Below are 16,417 nucleotides of genomic sequence, written 5' to 3'. Positions count from 1 at the left end.
AAGAGGTGGTACCTTTGACACAGTTTGAAATATTTTGTCATGTTTTATTTTTGAAGAAACCAACGACTTTCTGCCAACATTCTTGTCTTGAACAGAGGTCTCGTTGTATGCTGAAATGGTCTGCCTAAAATGTCCCGTGGCACGCTTAGGCATAGATTTAGGAAGAAAAGTGGGCAATTAGAAAGATGAGTAGACCAGCAGAGATACAAGACAGTAAGAAACCTGTCCAGTGCTGGCAGATAAAAGTCAAGTCACAGACACAGTAAAGTAACAAACATTAAGTAATGGTGAAAGCACCTCCTCTCACAGGGATCTCTCATCCTTCTTCTCTGAGAAAGTGCTTAATTTCCACAGACTCTATTCACTTTTTTGCTTGACTGCGTGAGCATCACCTTTGGAAGGATCAGTGGCATGTTTGGAATCTCTGTTTTCAGCTCCAGTTGACTTGTGCTTTCTGGCTAAAGAGTGAAAAATCTATATCGCATTTGATATGTTGCAACACTAAAATGTAAAATAAATAAACAAAAAAGCAAACAAATATATAAATGTATTCCTAGCGTAAAGCCCATGTTTGCAGATTTCCTGAGATAAGGGTTATGTTTTATATAAACCTGTTTATTCCCATTCAATATGTTTCCCAAACTGCAGGTTATATAACACCTTGAATGACGTCCGTTTGTTCTGCACTTTAAGCCGACAACATCATCCACATGCTGCAGCGGTTCAGCTCAGGAGGTCTTTCATGTGGTCAAACAACGAAGAAGTTCACATTCAGAGCACCTGCAATCATCACCTCATCGGCCATAGAGCGAGTTGTTCCTGGTGTGTTGTGCTTTGTGACAACCCCTCTCTCTGCGACCTTCCCCCTGTGTAAACAAGGAGCCATGCGAGGCCTAGTGAATGGAGAGAATGGCAGTGCTGTTGTCACCGTTCGGAGAGAGTCCGTAGGCCTACTCTGTTTAAAAATTGAACGTAACGAGCCGGCCAAATCAAAGGCCCCATGGGAAGCGCTTTCTGGCTGGATACTAATGAGCCCCGGGAAACTGCCTGCCTGCTCGGCACATTCTCGACTATTAACTCGAAAGAAACTCCAAGTACTACAGTACTTCAGTAAAATTGCCATATCCCTTTCTATGTAAAACAGATGTGTAATAAAGCTAAGTTCATTACAAATATTAACAATAAAAAGGTGATGGCTTTTATAGTTGACTATGTTTTTACTTGTTAAGAAATGGCACATCTTTGATTTAGCAAACCGCTGCCCTAATAAACCAAAAATTGCTTTTAGAGTTGCAAAAAAGACTGGACTTGCTATTCATGATTGAAACTTGAAAAATGGCATCAACAAAAACCATTAAAGAGACAGAAATCTACTTCCTATTCTTCACTTTTTCTTGAAAACACAATGCAAGATCTAACTGGTATAAGATGTGAATAAGTCACACTGAAAAAAGTGACATACAGAATAAGAAAATGTCATCTCCCTCTATAGTTTGCTGATTCCGCAGTCACAAGTTTTTACGTCCACTGGAAGGCTGATGTTGTTCAAGTAATTCATATTCACTATGCGAACTTACAACTGTGGCAGGCATCCCGAAATGAGACCCTACGGCCCTACTGAATTGCAACACTTTCTCGGTAGTGAAACTCTGCCGGCGAAACGTGCGCGGATTTACAACCCGAAGAGCAGACTCAGCAAACGGAGAACGATGTCATGTAATTCATGCCGTTCTTAACATCCTACAAGATTTAGGACCCCTCCAGGCTGTAACTAAGGCTGTATTCCATTCAGGTCCACTAACAGTCATTAACTTCAAATGTAAATACAATAGGGCCTTTCAAACAGACACAAGTCAAACAAACGTGAAAGAAGCACAAAACATCTGTTCTTTCCTTCCTTGGGTTAGCATTCTGCTAGCAGTCAGCAAAAGCTCATATTCTCAGTACTATTGGTAAGAAAAGCAGCGGAAATGCTGGAGAGCTAAACTCCAGGAGATATAAGTCCTGCTTCTTAGTATAATGTAAAAAGTGACTGAGAGGTCACATGGCTTCCTGTTTGGATCACATGACTCAGAGGAGACATGAGAGAGGCCATTCACGTTCCTCAATGTTATTTTACAATCTTCATAGATCTGTGGGCACTCTCATGAAGTACCCGTATGTGTTTGAATGATTTCTTGTAGTCTTAACAAATGAGCCCTTGGTTTTTTTCAATATAATATAGCTTGAAACGACACAGGGTGTCCTTTCACGTTACTCTGAGCAGCTGACAGAGGCTCCCAAAAGACTCAAAACAGTAAACATCTGGTTTTTCAATGCAGGTTGTAAACATATAATAAGCAGTAATACTGAACATATAACTCTCGAGATGTAAGTGTTGTAAGTACAGAACGCCTTCTCAAATTTTAAGGTTTTGGAAATTAGAAGGAGGTTAGCTAAGGACTGAAATAAAAACAACATTAAATTTGCAACTTCTGTTATTGTCTCATTGTAGACAAATTTACATTGACCCAAAATAGTATTATTTATCTTCCGAGGTGAAGTAAACAATATTAACAAGGAATTCTAAACCACTAAACCTCATGATGGCCACAAGCTGAAATATTTTTTAAAACATGACCATCCTATGTACCCTTTATTGCGATACCATTTTGTGATTCTAACTTTAGTGTGACTAAGGGCTGTTCTGGCTGGTGAAGATTTTTGTATGGTTCTTTAGGAGTACAAATAAACAGGATATCTTAAACCCATGTAAGATATCCTTAGTTTTCTGAATTCAGTTCAGCGAACCACATGTGATTCTCTGTAGCTCTTAGCTATTTCTGTAATATCAACTTCCTTACCTCTGGTTATTTGACTTGAGTCTTTTCAAGTGGTTCTCACTTCCCCGAACCTCAGTACTGTTTGTTTTTTAAAATCAACATTGCAAATTGTGTGTCAGGTCACAAAATATGTTGTCTATATAAATATGCTCTGCTTTCAAAACTATAACTCTATTTCAATACATTTTACTATTATTATATACACCCACATATTTCAAATATAAATACAAAAAAACAAAACCCATAAAGAACACCAACTTATTGCACAGTGACTCCATGTCTATCAAAGTTAATTACTGTTTTGTACATAATTACTATTATAGGCCTGCACTGTCAAAAACTGGCAGGAAATTGTGAGAATGTCTTTCTGTGGGGATCCTACACACAGTGGTGATAGTATTGCAGTAAAAGTAGCCCTTCTCTGAGATGAGTTGTAGAAACACTTGGATACTGTGGGATATGGCAGCCTTTGGTTCTGCAAAACACACAGAAATGTCAGCACCACTCTTCTTATTGCAGTTAATTACAAAGTTAATTTATGATAAATAAAGACAAACGTCAATCATGCAATACATTCAAACTCTCCAGCGACTGTCATGTGAGAGACATTCAACCTTATAATTCCTTGTTTTTACATTTACTCATTTAGATGACTCTTTTCTCCAAAGTAACTTACAATGTTGAGGTATTTACAATTACTTACCTATTCATACAGTTTTTTTTTTTACTAAAGTAATTTACAGTAAGTACCTTGACTAAGGGTAACACAGCCAGAGGTGGGACCCAATCCTGCAACTAGTGGGTCTAGAGGCAGTAACTCTAACCACTATGCTACCAACTGTACCCAAAGTAATACTGATGCTGATGATTATAATTTATTATATGTGCATATGTTGAGATTAATATTTTTATTTTATGTTTTAGGGGTGTGGTGGTGCAGTGGGTTGGACCACAGTCCTGCTCTTTGGTGGGTCTGGGGTTTGAGTCCTGCTTGGGGTGCCTTGTGACAGACTGGTGTCCCGTCCTGGGTGTGTTCCCTCCCCCTCCAGCCTTACGCCCTGAGTTGCCGGGTTAGGCTCCGGTTCCCTGTGACCCTGTATAGGACAAGAGGTTCTGAAAGTGTGTGTGTGTGTGTGTTTTAGGGGTTTGCTAATATTTTACATTGTATTTTAGAAGAAGTATTTTACATGTTTTGGAGATTCATGAAATATGATGTTTCAGGTTAGGCTGCTAATGAGGGACGGTCCATTTATGGTCTTCTTGGTGTGTAGAAGATGTAGGTCAGTTGTATTTTTTTTTAAGCCAGTAAGGGGATTGTTTTTTTTGAGTCTTGAATGCATGTTCTTGGAGAAAGCCTTTATATGATTTTATTATGACAATGTATTTCATGTAAAGATTTTTTAGTAAGTTTGGAGGAAATATAGCTTTTCAAAAAATTGTTTAGATTTCAATTGTGTGTGTTATTAAATAACTTTATTCCAATAAAAAGTTAAAAAGAAAACATCTTTTAAAAGTAATACAGGATAAACATTAAACATAATCATCAACCCTTTTTAGTTATATTTATAAATCTTAATAGCATGCCTTCAAGTCATCAAGGCAGTTTTGAAATTTTTATTAATTAATTTTGATAAAATTCGGGGAAAGTGTGAGGTGCAAAACGCAAAAATAAGGAAAGCGCTAATTAACGTATTTAAAGACTCCCCGTGCACGCGCTAGGCGCTCGCGACGCCGTCTTTTGAAACACGCGCAGCGCACCCGCGTTACAATACCGGGTTCACGCTATTCCGCAGCGCCCACCGAAGAGCCCCGCGCTGGCGTCACGTCTCGAGGGAGGTTTATTCAAGCGGCTTTCTCCTATTGGCTGGACCGCGTTCAACTGGGCGGTCCTAAGACGTCCATGGAGAGTGGGACGGAGGAGGCGGGGGACAAAAAAAAAAAGTTCTGAGGGAGTTTAAAAACTGGATTGAAAACCCAAACTCAAATGAACAGTTATGAGGTTACATCAAGGTAGGCGTATTTCGCCTCAAGGTACACATAAACGCTCAAAAGCGAGAGGATACACTCAATTACATATCATCAAGACTTGACACCACCAGGGCTCATCCAGAGGACACTTTACGCAGCATGCTCGTCTTGCTTTTTAGGCTAAGTGGAGAATATTTCAGATTTTTACCCTGAATTGTCTTAACTGAAGACAGCAAGTCTGCTTCAGATTATAAACTTAATTTTACTGTTTACAGTCAGGCATTTAGCTCTAGCTTTTATTTAGAATTGAAATATTTATAGAAGAGAGGAATCATGGCAGTACATGCGCTGACCGGATTCTCCCTAGTCAGTTTACTTGGGTTTGGCTACCTCTCCTGGGACTGGACGAAGCCCAACCAGGTGGAGAATGAACCCCTTTCGGACTTGACCAACAAGATCTCCAGATTCCCGCCCAGACAGGCGCAGCCGCACATCATCTTCATCCTCACGGACGACCAGGGTTTTCACGACATCGGCTATCACAACTCGGACATCCGAACGCCGACTTTGGACAAACTGGCGGCGGAGGGCGTCAAGCTGGAGAACTACTACATCCAGCCCATCTGCACGCCTTCCCGCAGTCAGCTCATCACGGGCAGGTAAGACTTATATTCCCGCCATTTTCGACCGCACGCGGGGGAGCCTCCGCGCGCGAGGCACTGCAGCCTCACGAAGCCTTTTCAGGTGATCGAAAAATGAAGGAAAAACACCGAAAAAGAAGTTTAACAGAGTGAGGAAAAAAATTTGTCTGCCCCAATTAGGGCTATGCATGTAAACATTTTTGGCAAGACAGCCTGAGCCTGACTCGTTCGATTGTGAAGTCATCGTCCAGTAAGTAACGACAGAATTAAAACAAGAAAACAGTTTACATCATTGCCAATTTTTACTGGAATCAGTGGAAGAAGGAATGAGTCACTGTGGGAAGATAAGCACTGTTATGTTGGTTTAACCTTTCAAACACATGGCATATGCACTCCCTTGCTTGCTTGCCTACTTTATTTTCTCTACCACCAGGAAACATTTCTATATTTTCCTTTATCTGATGCTTTCTTTAATACGTCTTACAAAGATAAGCTTCTTACAACGATTTACACATCTGTTCAGGTGGGTTTTTTAAACCGTGCAATTTATGGTAAGTTCCTTGCTCAAGTGGGATGTGAACCTGTAACTTTCACATCCAAATTCAGCGATAACCACTGTACACCCTGCTCCCCGTACACTAACACACTTAAAATACTCACTGCCATTGTTGTCATATGATTTTTATATATATATTACACAAATTGCATAAAGGGGAATGCTGAGGCAGATCTAATTTGTCCCCACAATGTGTCGGTGAGACTCCATTCCAATTGCCGATAGTATTATTGCTAGTATTTTTGGTTCTACCAACACTCGGAGAGTTTTTATGATGCTGATTTTGCACCAGTTCACTTCATTGGCTGCATCAAGTGACAATCATGTGGTTTGGTTAGATTGCTGGGATCAGTTAAAAACTGGAGGGAGTGCAGTGATGCTTTTATAGCTTAGAATGGACCGACACAACAGAGTTTTATTGTCTACAGCATCCCTTTAAGGTCCAAAAAAACTGACATCAGTTTTGTTTTGTTGGCAGTTTGACAAAATGCAGAGTACGGAGATTAAAGTCTTGCTTTGGCTTGCAGTAAATCTCTCTCTCCGACAGCGGCAAGTCAAGTTTAAAGAGATTGAACAGATAGTAATATTTGAACTGGAAAGTGATTTTTTTTTTTTTTTTTTCCCCCCTCCCCCCCCCACCCTTGGAATGCAGGTTGTGAGCTTTAAATGGGATAGAATTTTAACCCTGGGATGTTGGTCATACTGGTAAATACCTGTTTGAGATGTAGAGTGTGTGGCTTGGAACATCTTTGAGATGCATCATTGAGAAATTATGAAAGGGATGGGGTTGGCAGACTTATTTGCAACCATTTTATTCACTGCATTTGTACAGTAATTGGCAATTTTTGACAAATGAATCAGTGAGTCTGAAAGTCTCATAGAGTCTTAGTCTCATAAAGAGAAGCATGTTTGCTGTCTTCCTGGTGGGGGACTCTAATCTCACTAATTACACATGTGATCAAAGGAAACTCCCTGTGGTTTTTGTGTTTACTTCCAGAAGTAAATAAATTAATATACCGTTAAATTAATTTGTTGAAGGGATTATAACTAGGACTACATTTTTCTAGTCTCATGTGACTTAATTCATAAAGAACAAGGTGTGCATGTTTTTTGGAGGAGGAGATTAGCAAGGTTTTTAACAAGATTTTGAATGGCAAGTCAGACTTATGCTCAAAGGAGGAACATTATAGTCAGGAAGTTGACAGAGATGTAATAACCCTATTTGTTTTTATCCTGGGGAAAGACTTGTATTCTTCTGTTTAAGGTCACTCAATGCAGTATGTTTATAATTTATAGTGTTCAGCAGAAAGTGAAATGGAGAACCTGGCTTGAGTCATTGATGAGGAATGTTACTTAGAAGAAAAATAAAGCAAAGCTGTTCTGCTGAAATTAACTTTGATACCATATGTTTCAGACTATCTGTGAATGAAAGAAGTGGATTGCCACTCTTAAAAATATTTAGTACTACACAGCTAAATTTCTTTATGTAGATGGTAATGAGAAATATGTAATGTATATTGATCTTTAAGTAATTAGGATACAAATTTATCTCCTAAAATGAAGTGGTTATTAAATTCTTTATTGCAGTGGTTATCACCATTTTAGAGAAATTTTGTTAATCTTTGTGGTTTTAAGGCATGGTTTGCTTTGACCAGCCTAAATTTCAAGCTAGTAGGAGTGTGTAATCACAAGTTTTTTGTGTAGCTCTGCTTTGCAGGATTGGCTGTAACCACTGTGAATGTGTATCTTGTCAAACAAACCGTTTCTGTGCTTTGTGAGCTGCAGCCAGGAGAAAACAGCTGTAGGTTGTCCTGGCCAGTTAGTTGTATGACCTTTTTTACGTTGAATACTCAGCAGTCAAAGTGTAAACAGTTTTAAGGGAAGTGATTTTTCCACACACATGTGTGTGTGTGATTTTTCCACCATTCTGATCCCTCTATGTAGAAGTTTGCTATTGTATCATACAGTACATCTAAGTCTGGAATTACATTAGGTACCTGATATCTGTTTATCATATAGCTACACAGTTGAAGGGTTGGGCAAACTTTTTCATTAACTTAAATCCCCCATGGGGATTAAAAGAGTAATAACCTCCCAGGTTAGAAAATACAGTTAAGACTGGGTCTGCGTGGTCCAGAGAGGGACTGCCACAGACTATGGAGTAAAGTGTGAAAGCACTAAATGTATTCTTTTTTTCCAGGTAAATGATCTCAGTTCTTTTTTGGTTTACAATTTTCTCATGTTATTAGGCTTCTACAACTGTTTGCTTATACAACAAAAATCTTTTATACATATACATGATGCTTGGTTCAAAATGTTGAAATCAAATAATTCTTTTTAGATACCAGATCCACACTGGACTGCAACACTCCATCATTCGATCGCGCCAGCCTAACTGCCTGCCACTGGACCAAGTGACGCTCCCACAGAAACTGCAGGAGGCAGGGTATGCCACCCACATGGTGGGTAAGTGGCACTTGGGCTTCTACAAGAAGGAGTGCCTGCCCACACGTCGTGGTTTTGACACCTACTTTGGGTCATTGACGGGCAGTGTTGACTACTATACTTATGAGTCTTGTGATGGGCCAGGGATGTGTGGATATGACTTGCATGACGGAGAGACGGTAGCCTGGGGTCAGAGGGGTAAGTACTCTACCCACCTCTACACTCAGAGGGTGCGCAAGATCCTGGCCAGCCATAACCCCCGCCAGCCCATCTTCATCTTCCTGTCCTTTCAGGCCGTGCACACGCCTCTGCAGTCACCCAAGGAGTACATCTACCAATACCGGGGAATGGGTAATGTAGCCCGCAGGAAGTATGCTGCCATGGTTTCAGTTGTAGATGAAGCAGTACGCAATGTGACCTATGCCCTGCGCAAGTACGGATACTACCAGAACAGCATCATTATTTTCTCTACAGACAATGGGGGGCAACCGTTTTCTGGAGGCAGCAATTGGCCGTTGCGGGGACGCAAAGGCACTTACTGGGAGGGAGGCATCAGAGGACTAGGTTTTGTCCACAGTCCCTTGCTGCGGCGCAGACGTCGAGTGAGCAAGGCCCTGGTGCACATCACAGATTGGTACCCCACCCTAGTCACTCTGGCAGGAGGAAACATCTCTCTGAGTGAGGGTCTTGATGGTTACAATGTGTGGCCAGCAATCAGTGAGGGTAAGGAGTCTCCCCGACTAGAGATTCTGCATAACATTGACCCACTTTACAATCATGCTAAGCATGGCTCCTGGCAGGATGGCTTCCGCATCTGGAACACAGCTGTTCAGGCCTCACTCCGTGTTGGGGACTGGAAGTTGCTCACTGGAGACCCAGGATATGGAGACTGGATCCCACCACAAATGCTGGCCAACTTCCCAGGTAGTTGGTGGAACTTGGAGCGCTGCACTGACATCCAGAAGTCTGTGTGGCTCTTCAATATCACAGGAGACCCTTATGAGCGATATGATTTATCAAAGGAGCGGCCAGATGTGGTTAAACAGCTGCTGGCTCGTCTGGCCTACTACAACCGCACTGCCATCCCTGTGCGCTACCCAGCCAAGGACCCCCGGGCCAACCCTGAGTTTAACGGGGGTGCATGGGGGCCCTGGGCTGGCGATGATGAGGAATATAACTGGGATGAGGTATATCACAAGAATACAAAAACCAAGAAGAAGTGTAAGATCTGCAAACTGAGGTCTTTTTTCAGAAGGCTAAATACCAGGATCATGTCCAACAAACTGTAGTAGGGCATTATTGGCAGGGTTCCATTTAGTAACTCCTGTTGACTTGTGATAGTAAAGTACCACATTTCAAAAAGGTGCTTGAAATAAAATTGCTCCAAAGGCAGACCTTGACAAAGCCATTCTCTGAGCCCGCTGTGTGTTTGTTGTAGGACTTTGTAGGAGTTTTATTTATTCCAGCGTTTACACACAGAATAGACTTTTTTTTTAAAAAAAAAAAAAAAAAACTTTTTCTGTAGTCTGTATACAGCATGTTTTATGCCAGTTTGCCTGATTTTGTTACTGGGTTTAAGACAACCAAAGCAAATGTATATTGCTTTGGGTAAAAAATTCAGGTTTTATTCTTGCCTTAAAAGTCAGCATTGACAGCATGCACATAATACAGTTTAAGCCAGTTTAAGTGAGATATGAAAAACACCAGATGATAATGACTCTAGAGCACCTTGTCTTGGGTCATATGGATGAGATCCACTAAGAAGCTTGGTGGTCCCGCGCACGAAAAGTAAAGCACAGAGGTTCTTGGTTCTGCCTCCGTTGTGATGGAATGACCTTCCCTTCTCGCTCAGAACTGCAGAAACTCTGTCTACATTCAAGAAGGGTCTGAAAATGTACCTTTTCTGGACCCACTTCGCCCAAGATCTCTCCAGCTCATGTATGGTGTAAATGTTCATGCACTGTAACTTCATGATCATCCCCAGATAAGCCTTTACACAGCCACTACTCCAGCATTGTATGTGAATGTTTGTATACCTTATTGTAAAAAAAGTTTTGTAGGAGGTTATCAGGATTCATCTATCCTGCGTTTTATGCACCTACTCGAGCGATGAACATCGGTGCATCAAGTGGAAAGTAACCAACTAGGTTTACTTAAGAATCACATGTCTGCAGCCATGTTTCTTTCTCTTAATGTAATGCACAAATTGTATTTTTGCTGAGATGTGTGTCACTTTGGAGAAAAGCATCTGCTAAATGAATGAATGTAAATGTAAGAACACCTCCCATAGGCTTCTCAACACAGTACCTTTTGAAGCCATTAACCTGTCAAGTGGGCATTAGACATTCCATTGGGAGCATGTCCGTGCTGCACCAATCTTCAGAAGGATTCCATGGCTGCAGGCGATAGACATATGAGCAAGATGTCATTCACATGTGCCCCCAATTCTTCCTGCCTGTTTTCCTAAAACAGGCAGAGGGAAGGGATCTCACATCGATGATCTGCCCCCCTAACCATTCCTTCCCATCTCACTAGTTCAACATGACCAAGTTTTCTAATGTAGGACCGCCTGAAATAGTTCAGTGATGTAATGGCTCCCAAATGCAATAAATGGTACCAGTTTTATGCTTATGTAATTACCCATATTATTCTGATAGATCATCTTCTGGCTGGTTTGAAGTGATAGCTGGTAGCAGAGTGGTTAGAACTGATGCCTTTACACCTAAAGCTAGCATGTTTGAAATCCACCTTCAGCTGTAGTACCCTTGACCTAGGTACTTACTCTAAATTACCCAGTATAAACGGGTTAATAATTGTAAGTTGCTTTGGAGAAAAGCGTAAATAAATATATAAATAAAATATATATATAAGCATAAATTGGCAATGTAAACTGGTTTTACAGTTTATGGTGCCAATGATCAAACTAGTGACAAGGGTTTTGCAACTGGTTATGTTCATTATAGGAAAGAAGAAGTATGCTACATTATTGAAGTCTGTCTGGCACTGGTTTTAACATCTTCCTTTTCTTGTCTGTAACATGATTTTTGGTGGTAAATGTGCTTTCTATATTCATTTTCTCAGTCTTGACGGTTCTTTTCCTTCATAACTTAAATTATGCGTTACCATACATATGCAAACATAAAAAAACCCATCTTTAAAAATATTGAAATATCAATGGGTGATACCTTTTAACAGTTGCACATCACTCATCTGCCATTTCTTGATGTCTAGTATTACCATTTTATTCTCTGTCACATCTTCCCTGTAAGTTCTACTTCCCTCACATCTACGAGTGGAAACATTGTTCTTCCAGCAAATTTAAGTGTCATCAGGTCTCCAGAAAAGTAATACAACCAAGCAGCAGCTGCTGAAATGAGCTGTGCTAATTTCATCAGATTGCTACCGGTGCATTCCAGAAATCTCTTTATGACAAAATGAATAATCAGGTAAAGCTGACAATGAAAGGAAATCTCATCACGGAATCATAACCAGAGGCATGAGCCCATGGCAGGTGGGGGATGCTGTGAAAACCATTAATTTTACTGGCTGTGGTATGCTGCCACTAAAAACTACCAAGCTAGCAAACATTCCAAAAAGAATGTGTGGAGAGTCTGACCTAATTCTTGACACTTTAAACAAACAGCAATGCAGAAAGGGACAGTTCCTTTGCAAACCTCTGTCTGACATGAATGTCCGCTGGTAGTAGAGGGAAGCACTATCCTGAGGAGGTATTCATGGTACAGCTGGTATGGATTTGGTTACTCAGCAACACATGTCCTACTTGGGCAGCCTGAAGAAAACATGCCGTGGAACTTTTCTTGCTCTGTTGCACAGGGCCTGCAGACAGGCTCCAACAAAGTCATGAATGTCTTTGAGATAGTCCTCCTTGCAGGATCCACCTAATGAGGTGTCCCTGATTGGGTTTGAGGAGCAGGCAGAAGTGAAAGACATCCCATGAATAACTTGAGGATAGGCTTCAAGAAAGGACAGACTTCTGGAAACCTTCATCACTCTACTTGATGCAGAGGCCCTCGGGATGCATGTGTCATGGCATGTTGCAGGACTTCAGACTGTAACAATATTATTTTGACAGGTTTTATACCATTGCAGAAACAAAACAGATACTAAAATTAAAAAAAAGACATAACTTTATATGAGACAACTCATCTGATGTCATTTAAAGGAAAAAATAGTTCTATCTCGCAAATTCTGTTGAAGACATTTGTGGGAAAGTGAGGGTTTTTAGTGTGCACTGTTTTACTTAGCTTTACACAGTGTGTTCTAATGATCATGAAGAAGCAATCTGAAGTTTCTCTTCCTAGACTTTCACTCAATTATAGTCCTGCCTTTCACTGTGGAAAATACATTTATCCTGTCTTAGATGGGTACAAGGCTTAATTTTCCATGTGAAGTGAATAGTCCCTGAAAAGGCTCTCATGAACTGGCACTGAAGTTGCATTTTTCTCATTTGAACATTCTTTGCTGCCATATGGCTGTGCGTACTTTGCAAGAAACAGACGTATCTACCCTGAATATGAAAGAAATAGTGAAGAATGTATTAATTTTACTAAGTTATTGCCGTATTGCAAAATTTTTTCTACAGCGAGTGGTAGCCCGATCTGTTGAAAATAAATGGACCTTGTGCAGGTGCACTCGGGGCTCAGGTAATCCCACTCAGACTGTGCCATATAACTAGTGCAGATATTAGTTGGACCTCTGATACAATACGTTGAAAATGGAAATTTCAGTCTCAGTTGTGAATGTCACGTACGAGAAAGTATCTTGCTAAAATCATTTTTTTTTTCTTGTCTTTTTGGTCATTTTAATTGGATTTATTTTTCCATCCAGTCATTGTCAACAACTGCTTGTCCCAAGCGAGGTTGGGGCGAGCCGGACCCGGCAACACAGGGCGGAAGGCCAAAGGGGGAGGGGACACACCCAGGATGGGACACCAGTCCGTCACAAGGCACCCCAAGCAGGGCTCGAACTCCAGACCTGCCACACAGCAGGCACTGGCTGAACCTGCCACGCCACACCATGCCATGCCACTGCACCTCCCCCGATATATTTTTCAGTAAGTCTAATTGAATATTAAAACATTGGCGAAATTAAGTCAAAATAACACATCACAAGGCTATGCCCACTTCCTTACACAACACTTAGGGAGTGTATGTCTTTTCCAAATGGCTTTCCATAAAGAGCTGGTTTGCTGGATGGTCAGGATGTGAAGGACGCATAGACATGTGCTCTCAGAGCCACGTGGAAGTGCTCAGATTGTGCCAAGACCACCGTCCAAAGCCTAGACAACAGAGGGCTGCCGAGCCAGTAGAAACGGACCAAAGTTGGAACTGGCAGGGCAGACAGTAGAGAGAGGGCAAGCCAACAAGTCAGAGTACAGTAAATATGGAGCACAGGTAATGAGGGAAAGCAAAGTCAGATGCAGGTTTGTCAAGCGGTTTTTGTGATATTTCTTAAGTCCTTAGGAGCATTATCACTAGGGTTGGATAACAGCTGTAGCCCCAACCTCCTCGCCATCCATCCTGTGCTGTTTTCCCTATGCATTGCTGTGTCTTGGATTCTTCTCGTTTAGGGAAAAGCAACTTCACAAAGGCAATAGACAGCAGCGTTATTTTCATTTTCTGATATGCTTACTGTTCAGTTGAAGTCAGGAGATACAGCAATTCAAGCTTCTACTACAAAGACTGTGGTTAGAAGCAAACATTTGTGGTACATTTTGTGTAACAAGCTACTTTGTCTTGTGGTACAGAGGGGAGCCTCCACTTTGAAGGATGATAAGGTAGCCTCAGAGGAACTGGGTTTAACCACACTTTCACGGTAGACCGAGGAACCTGACGGTGTGTAGAAAAACACCAGCAGCCCCACTGAACTGTGTCCCTAAGGCTGAACATGAGATGATGAAGGTTTTTCATGACCTGGTGCTGCAAAAAAAACGCTGTTTGTTGAAGATGTGATGGATTCCAGTTGAAGGCCTATGTAGGATTGTGCTGCACTTTTACAAGCTGAGAGAAACTGCCAAGCTTGTTGCCAAAAGGCTGGAACAGGAATTGTCATGTAATGTGTGCAAGGTTCCTTTTCTTTTTACGGCCTGTATTGATATGCCATTACTTTAGTCCCATGGATTATATTTTCAGATGAGGAATTTAAATGTGCCAAAAAGTCCTTGCCTCATTGTGTACACCGTCCTCCTTCCAGTCAGCTGTGTACTGCCGTACTGTGCAGTCTGTTTTGTAAAATATCTTTTATGAATAAGAGGTGTCTTGAGGGCTCCTTTCTTTGCCTGGTCTGCCTTCATGTAACCTTTACCCAATTCATGTAGTGTTCAGGACAGCATATGATCGCTCGAATTAGCTGTTAAATATGACGGGTCTTTTGATAGTTCTCTGATAGACAAATAACATGGCTATCTCATACTATAAGAAAATGAAGTAAAATAAATGTTTTTCTTTATGGGTTAGGAAACTGGAGTCCTTTCAAAACTTTCCCTCTGCGTCTTTTAAATGTTTTTTTTTTCTCTACGTTGCTGGAATTTGACTACAAATGCTGTTTTTGCAAACATTATAGGAATTATTAGACTTTTTGTAGTACTTATAAGGTGCTGACCTTAGTCCACATTGAATGGTGTTTTTGAATTTTATTTATATATTAACAGTGAAAATAATTTGTGTGGTAAGAGAAAAGTGAGTCCAGATCTTGGTTAGCTGTAATGCTTTGTCTATTTATCTGTTTCCTTTTTGGGCATGTCCTATAAAATGACATATGGAATTAAGAAAGTATTTTGTGCTTCAAAACTCTAAAAATACTAATTCAAAATGATTAATGCAGTTTGTTGAAATAGATATGCACAAGTATGAAGAATACTGTGTTTGTAAATCTTATGTGAATAGCTGTGCCCTTAGAGCTGTTGGTTAATTTCACAATGTCTAAACTTACATGAGTATTATGGTTGATAATTAGATGGGGTGATTGCAGTGTTCATGAAATTTATTTCCTCTTTCTGCCTTAGTCTTTTTTTTCTGGTCCCAGAGGTTCTTTTTACTGGAAATATAATTCAAACATGTTTTCATTAAAATTTTGAGAGGAAGTCTAAAGAATCAAGCTCTGTTTGAAGATGTATAATTTTCTAATAATTTTTTTTCAGAAGAAAACACAATTAGAAGTTTAAACGAAGGGGCTTTTCTACTCACTGTTCTGTATTGATTTACCTTTATATTATTACTGACTGATTTTTGTCTTATCTTGATATGTTGTCTTTTGATACCTGAAAATGCAAATGCTGGACTGACTTCAAGTGCACAGTACTGGATTTCTTTGACTGTGAACTTTTCGTCATACCACATCCTGGAAATGTTAACAGATGGATGTTCTTCTGTAATAAAAGTGAGTGCTATGGAAAAAAAAATCTGTATTCTGCCTGGTTTGTCCATTGATTTTAAACATTTTACAAAGATTGCTGCCCCACTGGCAACTCTCATAGACAATGGGGCTCCGTTTTTAAATTGACATTTGGCTCAGGTTGGACCAAGGACAAAATCTCCTGCAGCATCTGAATCACAGTGGTATGTGTTTAGGGTTTGTTGAGAAATAGATCTTGTTCAACTCTAAGCCAAACACGGCTAATCTGATCCAGGCCTCTACATCTCCAGTGCAAACTTTCCAGTCTTTCTTTGCTTACATTCTGACTGTGACTAGGACTGAGTCGGGCAAATTTTGAGCAGCCAGCTAAGTAACGAGTGGATCAAAGAATGCATAATCTATCAGCAATCTCTTTATGATATTCCATAATATGTTATGGACTTGTATGAACTTTTATGTAATACCATATGATATACCAGATAGTTATCCTAATGTCATAGTGCTAAAGCTATCTTCTTACAGTCAAAGGACTCAGGTCCAAACACCTCTTGCTGTAGTACCATGAATAAGGTACTTATTCTGAACTGACACTGCAAAAAATTACATAGCTG

The 16,417-nt window shown here is 40.5% G+C and overlaps 1 protein-coding gene across 2 annotated transcripts; it reads left to right on the top strand.

Moving 5' to 3' along the window:
• Window positions 1-4,724: 4,724 nt before the first annotated feature.
• On the top strand, window positions 4,725-9,892 carry LOC108923023 (arylsulfatase I). 2 transcript variants are annotated; one of them, XM_029257534.1, is made up of 3 exons: window positions 4,725-4,832; window positions 5,255-5,449; window positions 8,329-9,892. In XM_029257534.1, the coding sequence occupies exons 1-3, from the start codon at window positions 4,807-4,809 to the stop codon at window positions 9,719-9,721; spliced, it is 1,614 nt and encodes a 537-aa protein (XP_029113367.1). In that variant the 5' UTR covers window positions 4,725-4,806; the 3' UTR covers window positions 9,722-9,892. The 2 variants fall into 2 exon arrangements, with proteins under 2 accessions (XP_029113367.1, XP_018588989.1); XM_018733473.2 differs by having other exon boundaries at window positions 4,725-5,449.
• The last annotated feature ends 6,525 nt before the right edge of the window (window positions 9,893-16,417 follow it).

Source organism: Scleropages formosus, chromosome 13 (genome assembly GCF_900964775.1).
Source record: "Scleropages formosus chromosome 13, fSclFor1.1, whole genome shotgun sequence".
NCBI lineage: Eukaryota > Metazoa > Chordata > Actinopteri > Osteoglossiformes > Osteoglossidae > Scleropages > Scleropages formosus.
Note: the sequence above shows the minus strand (reverse complement) of the source record. Positions and strands in the feature narration are given on the sequence as shown.

Bases quoted from the DNA above. Each gene is read 5' to 3' on its own strand.
- LOC108923023 (XM_018733473.2), top strand. From the start codon at position 5,124: ATGGCAGTACATGCGCTGACCGGATTCTCCCTAGTCAGTTTACTTGGG. The intron at 5,450-8,328 runs GTAAGACTTATA...AATTCTTTTTAG, and splicing joins AGTCAGCTCATCACGGGCAG to ATACCAGATCCACACTGGAC.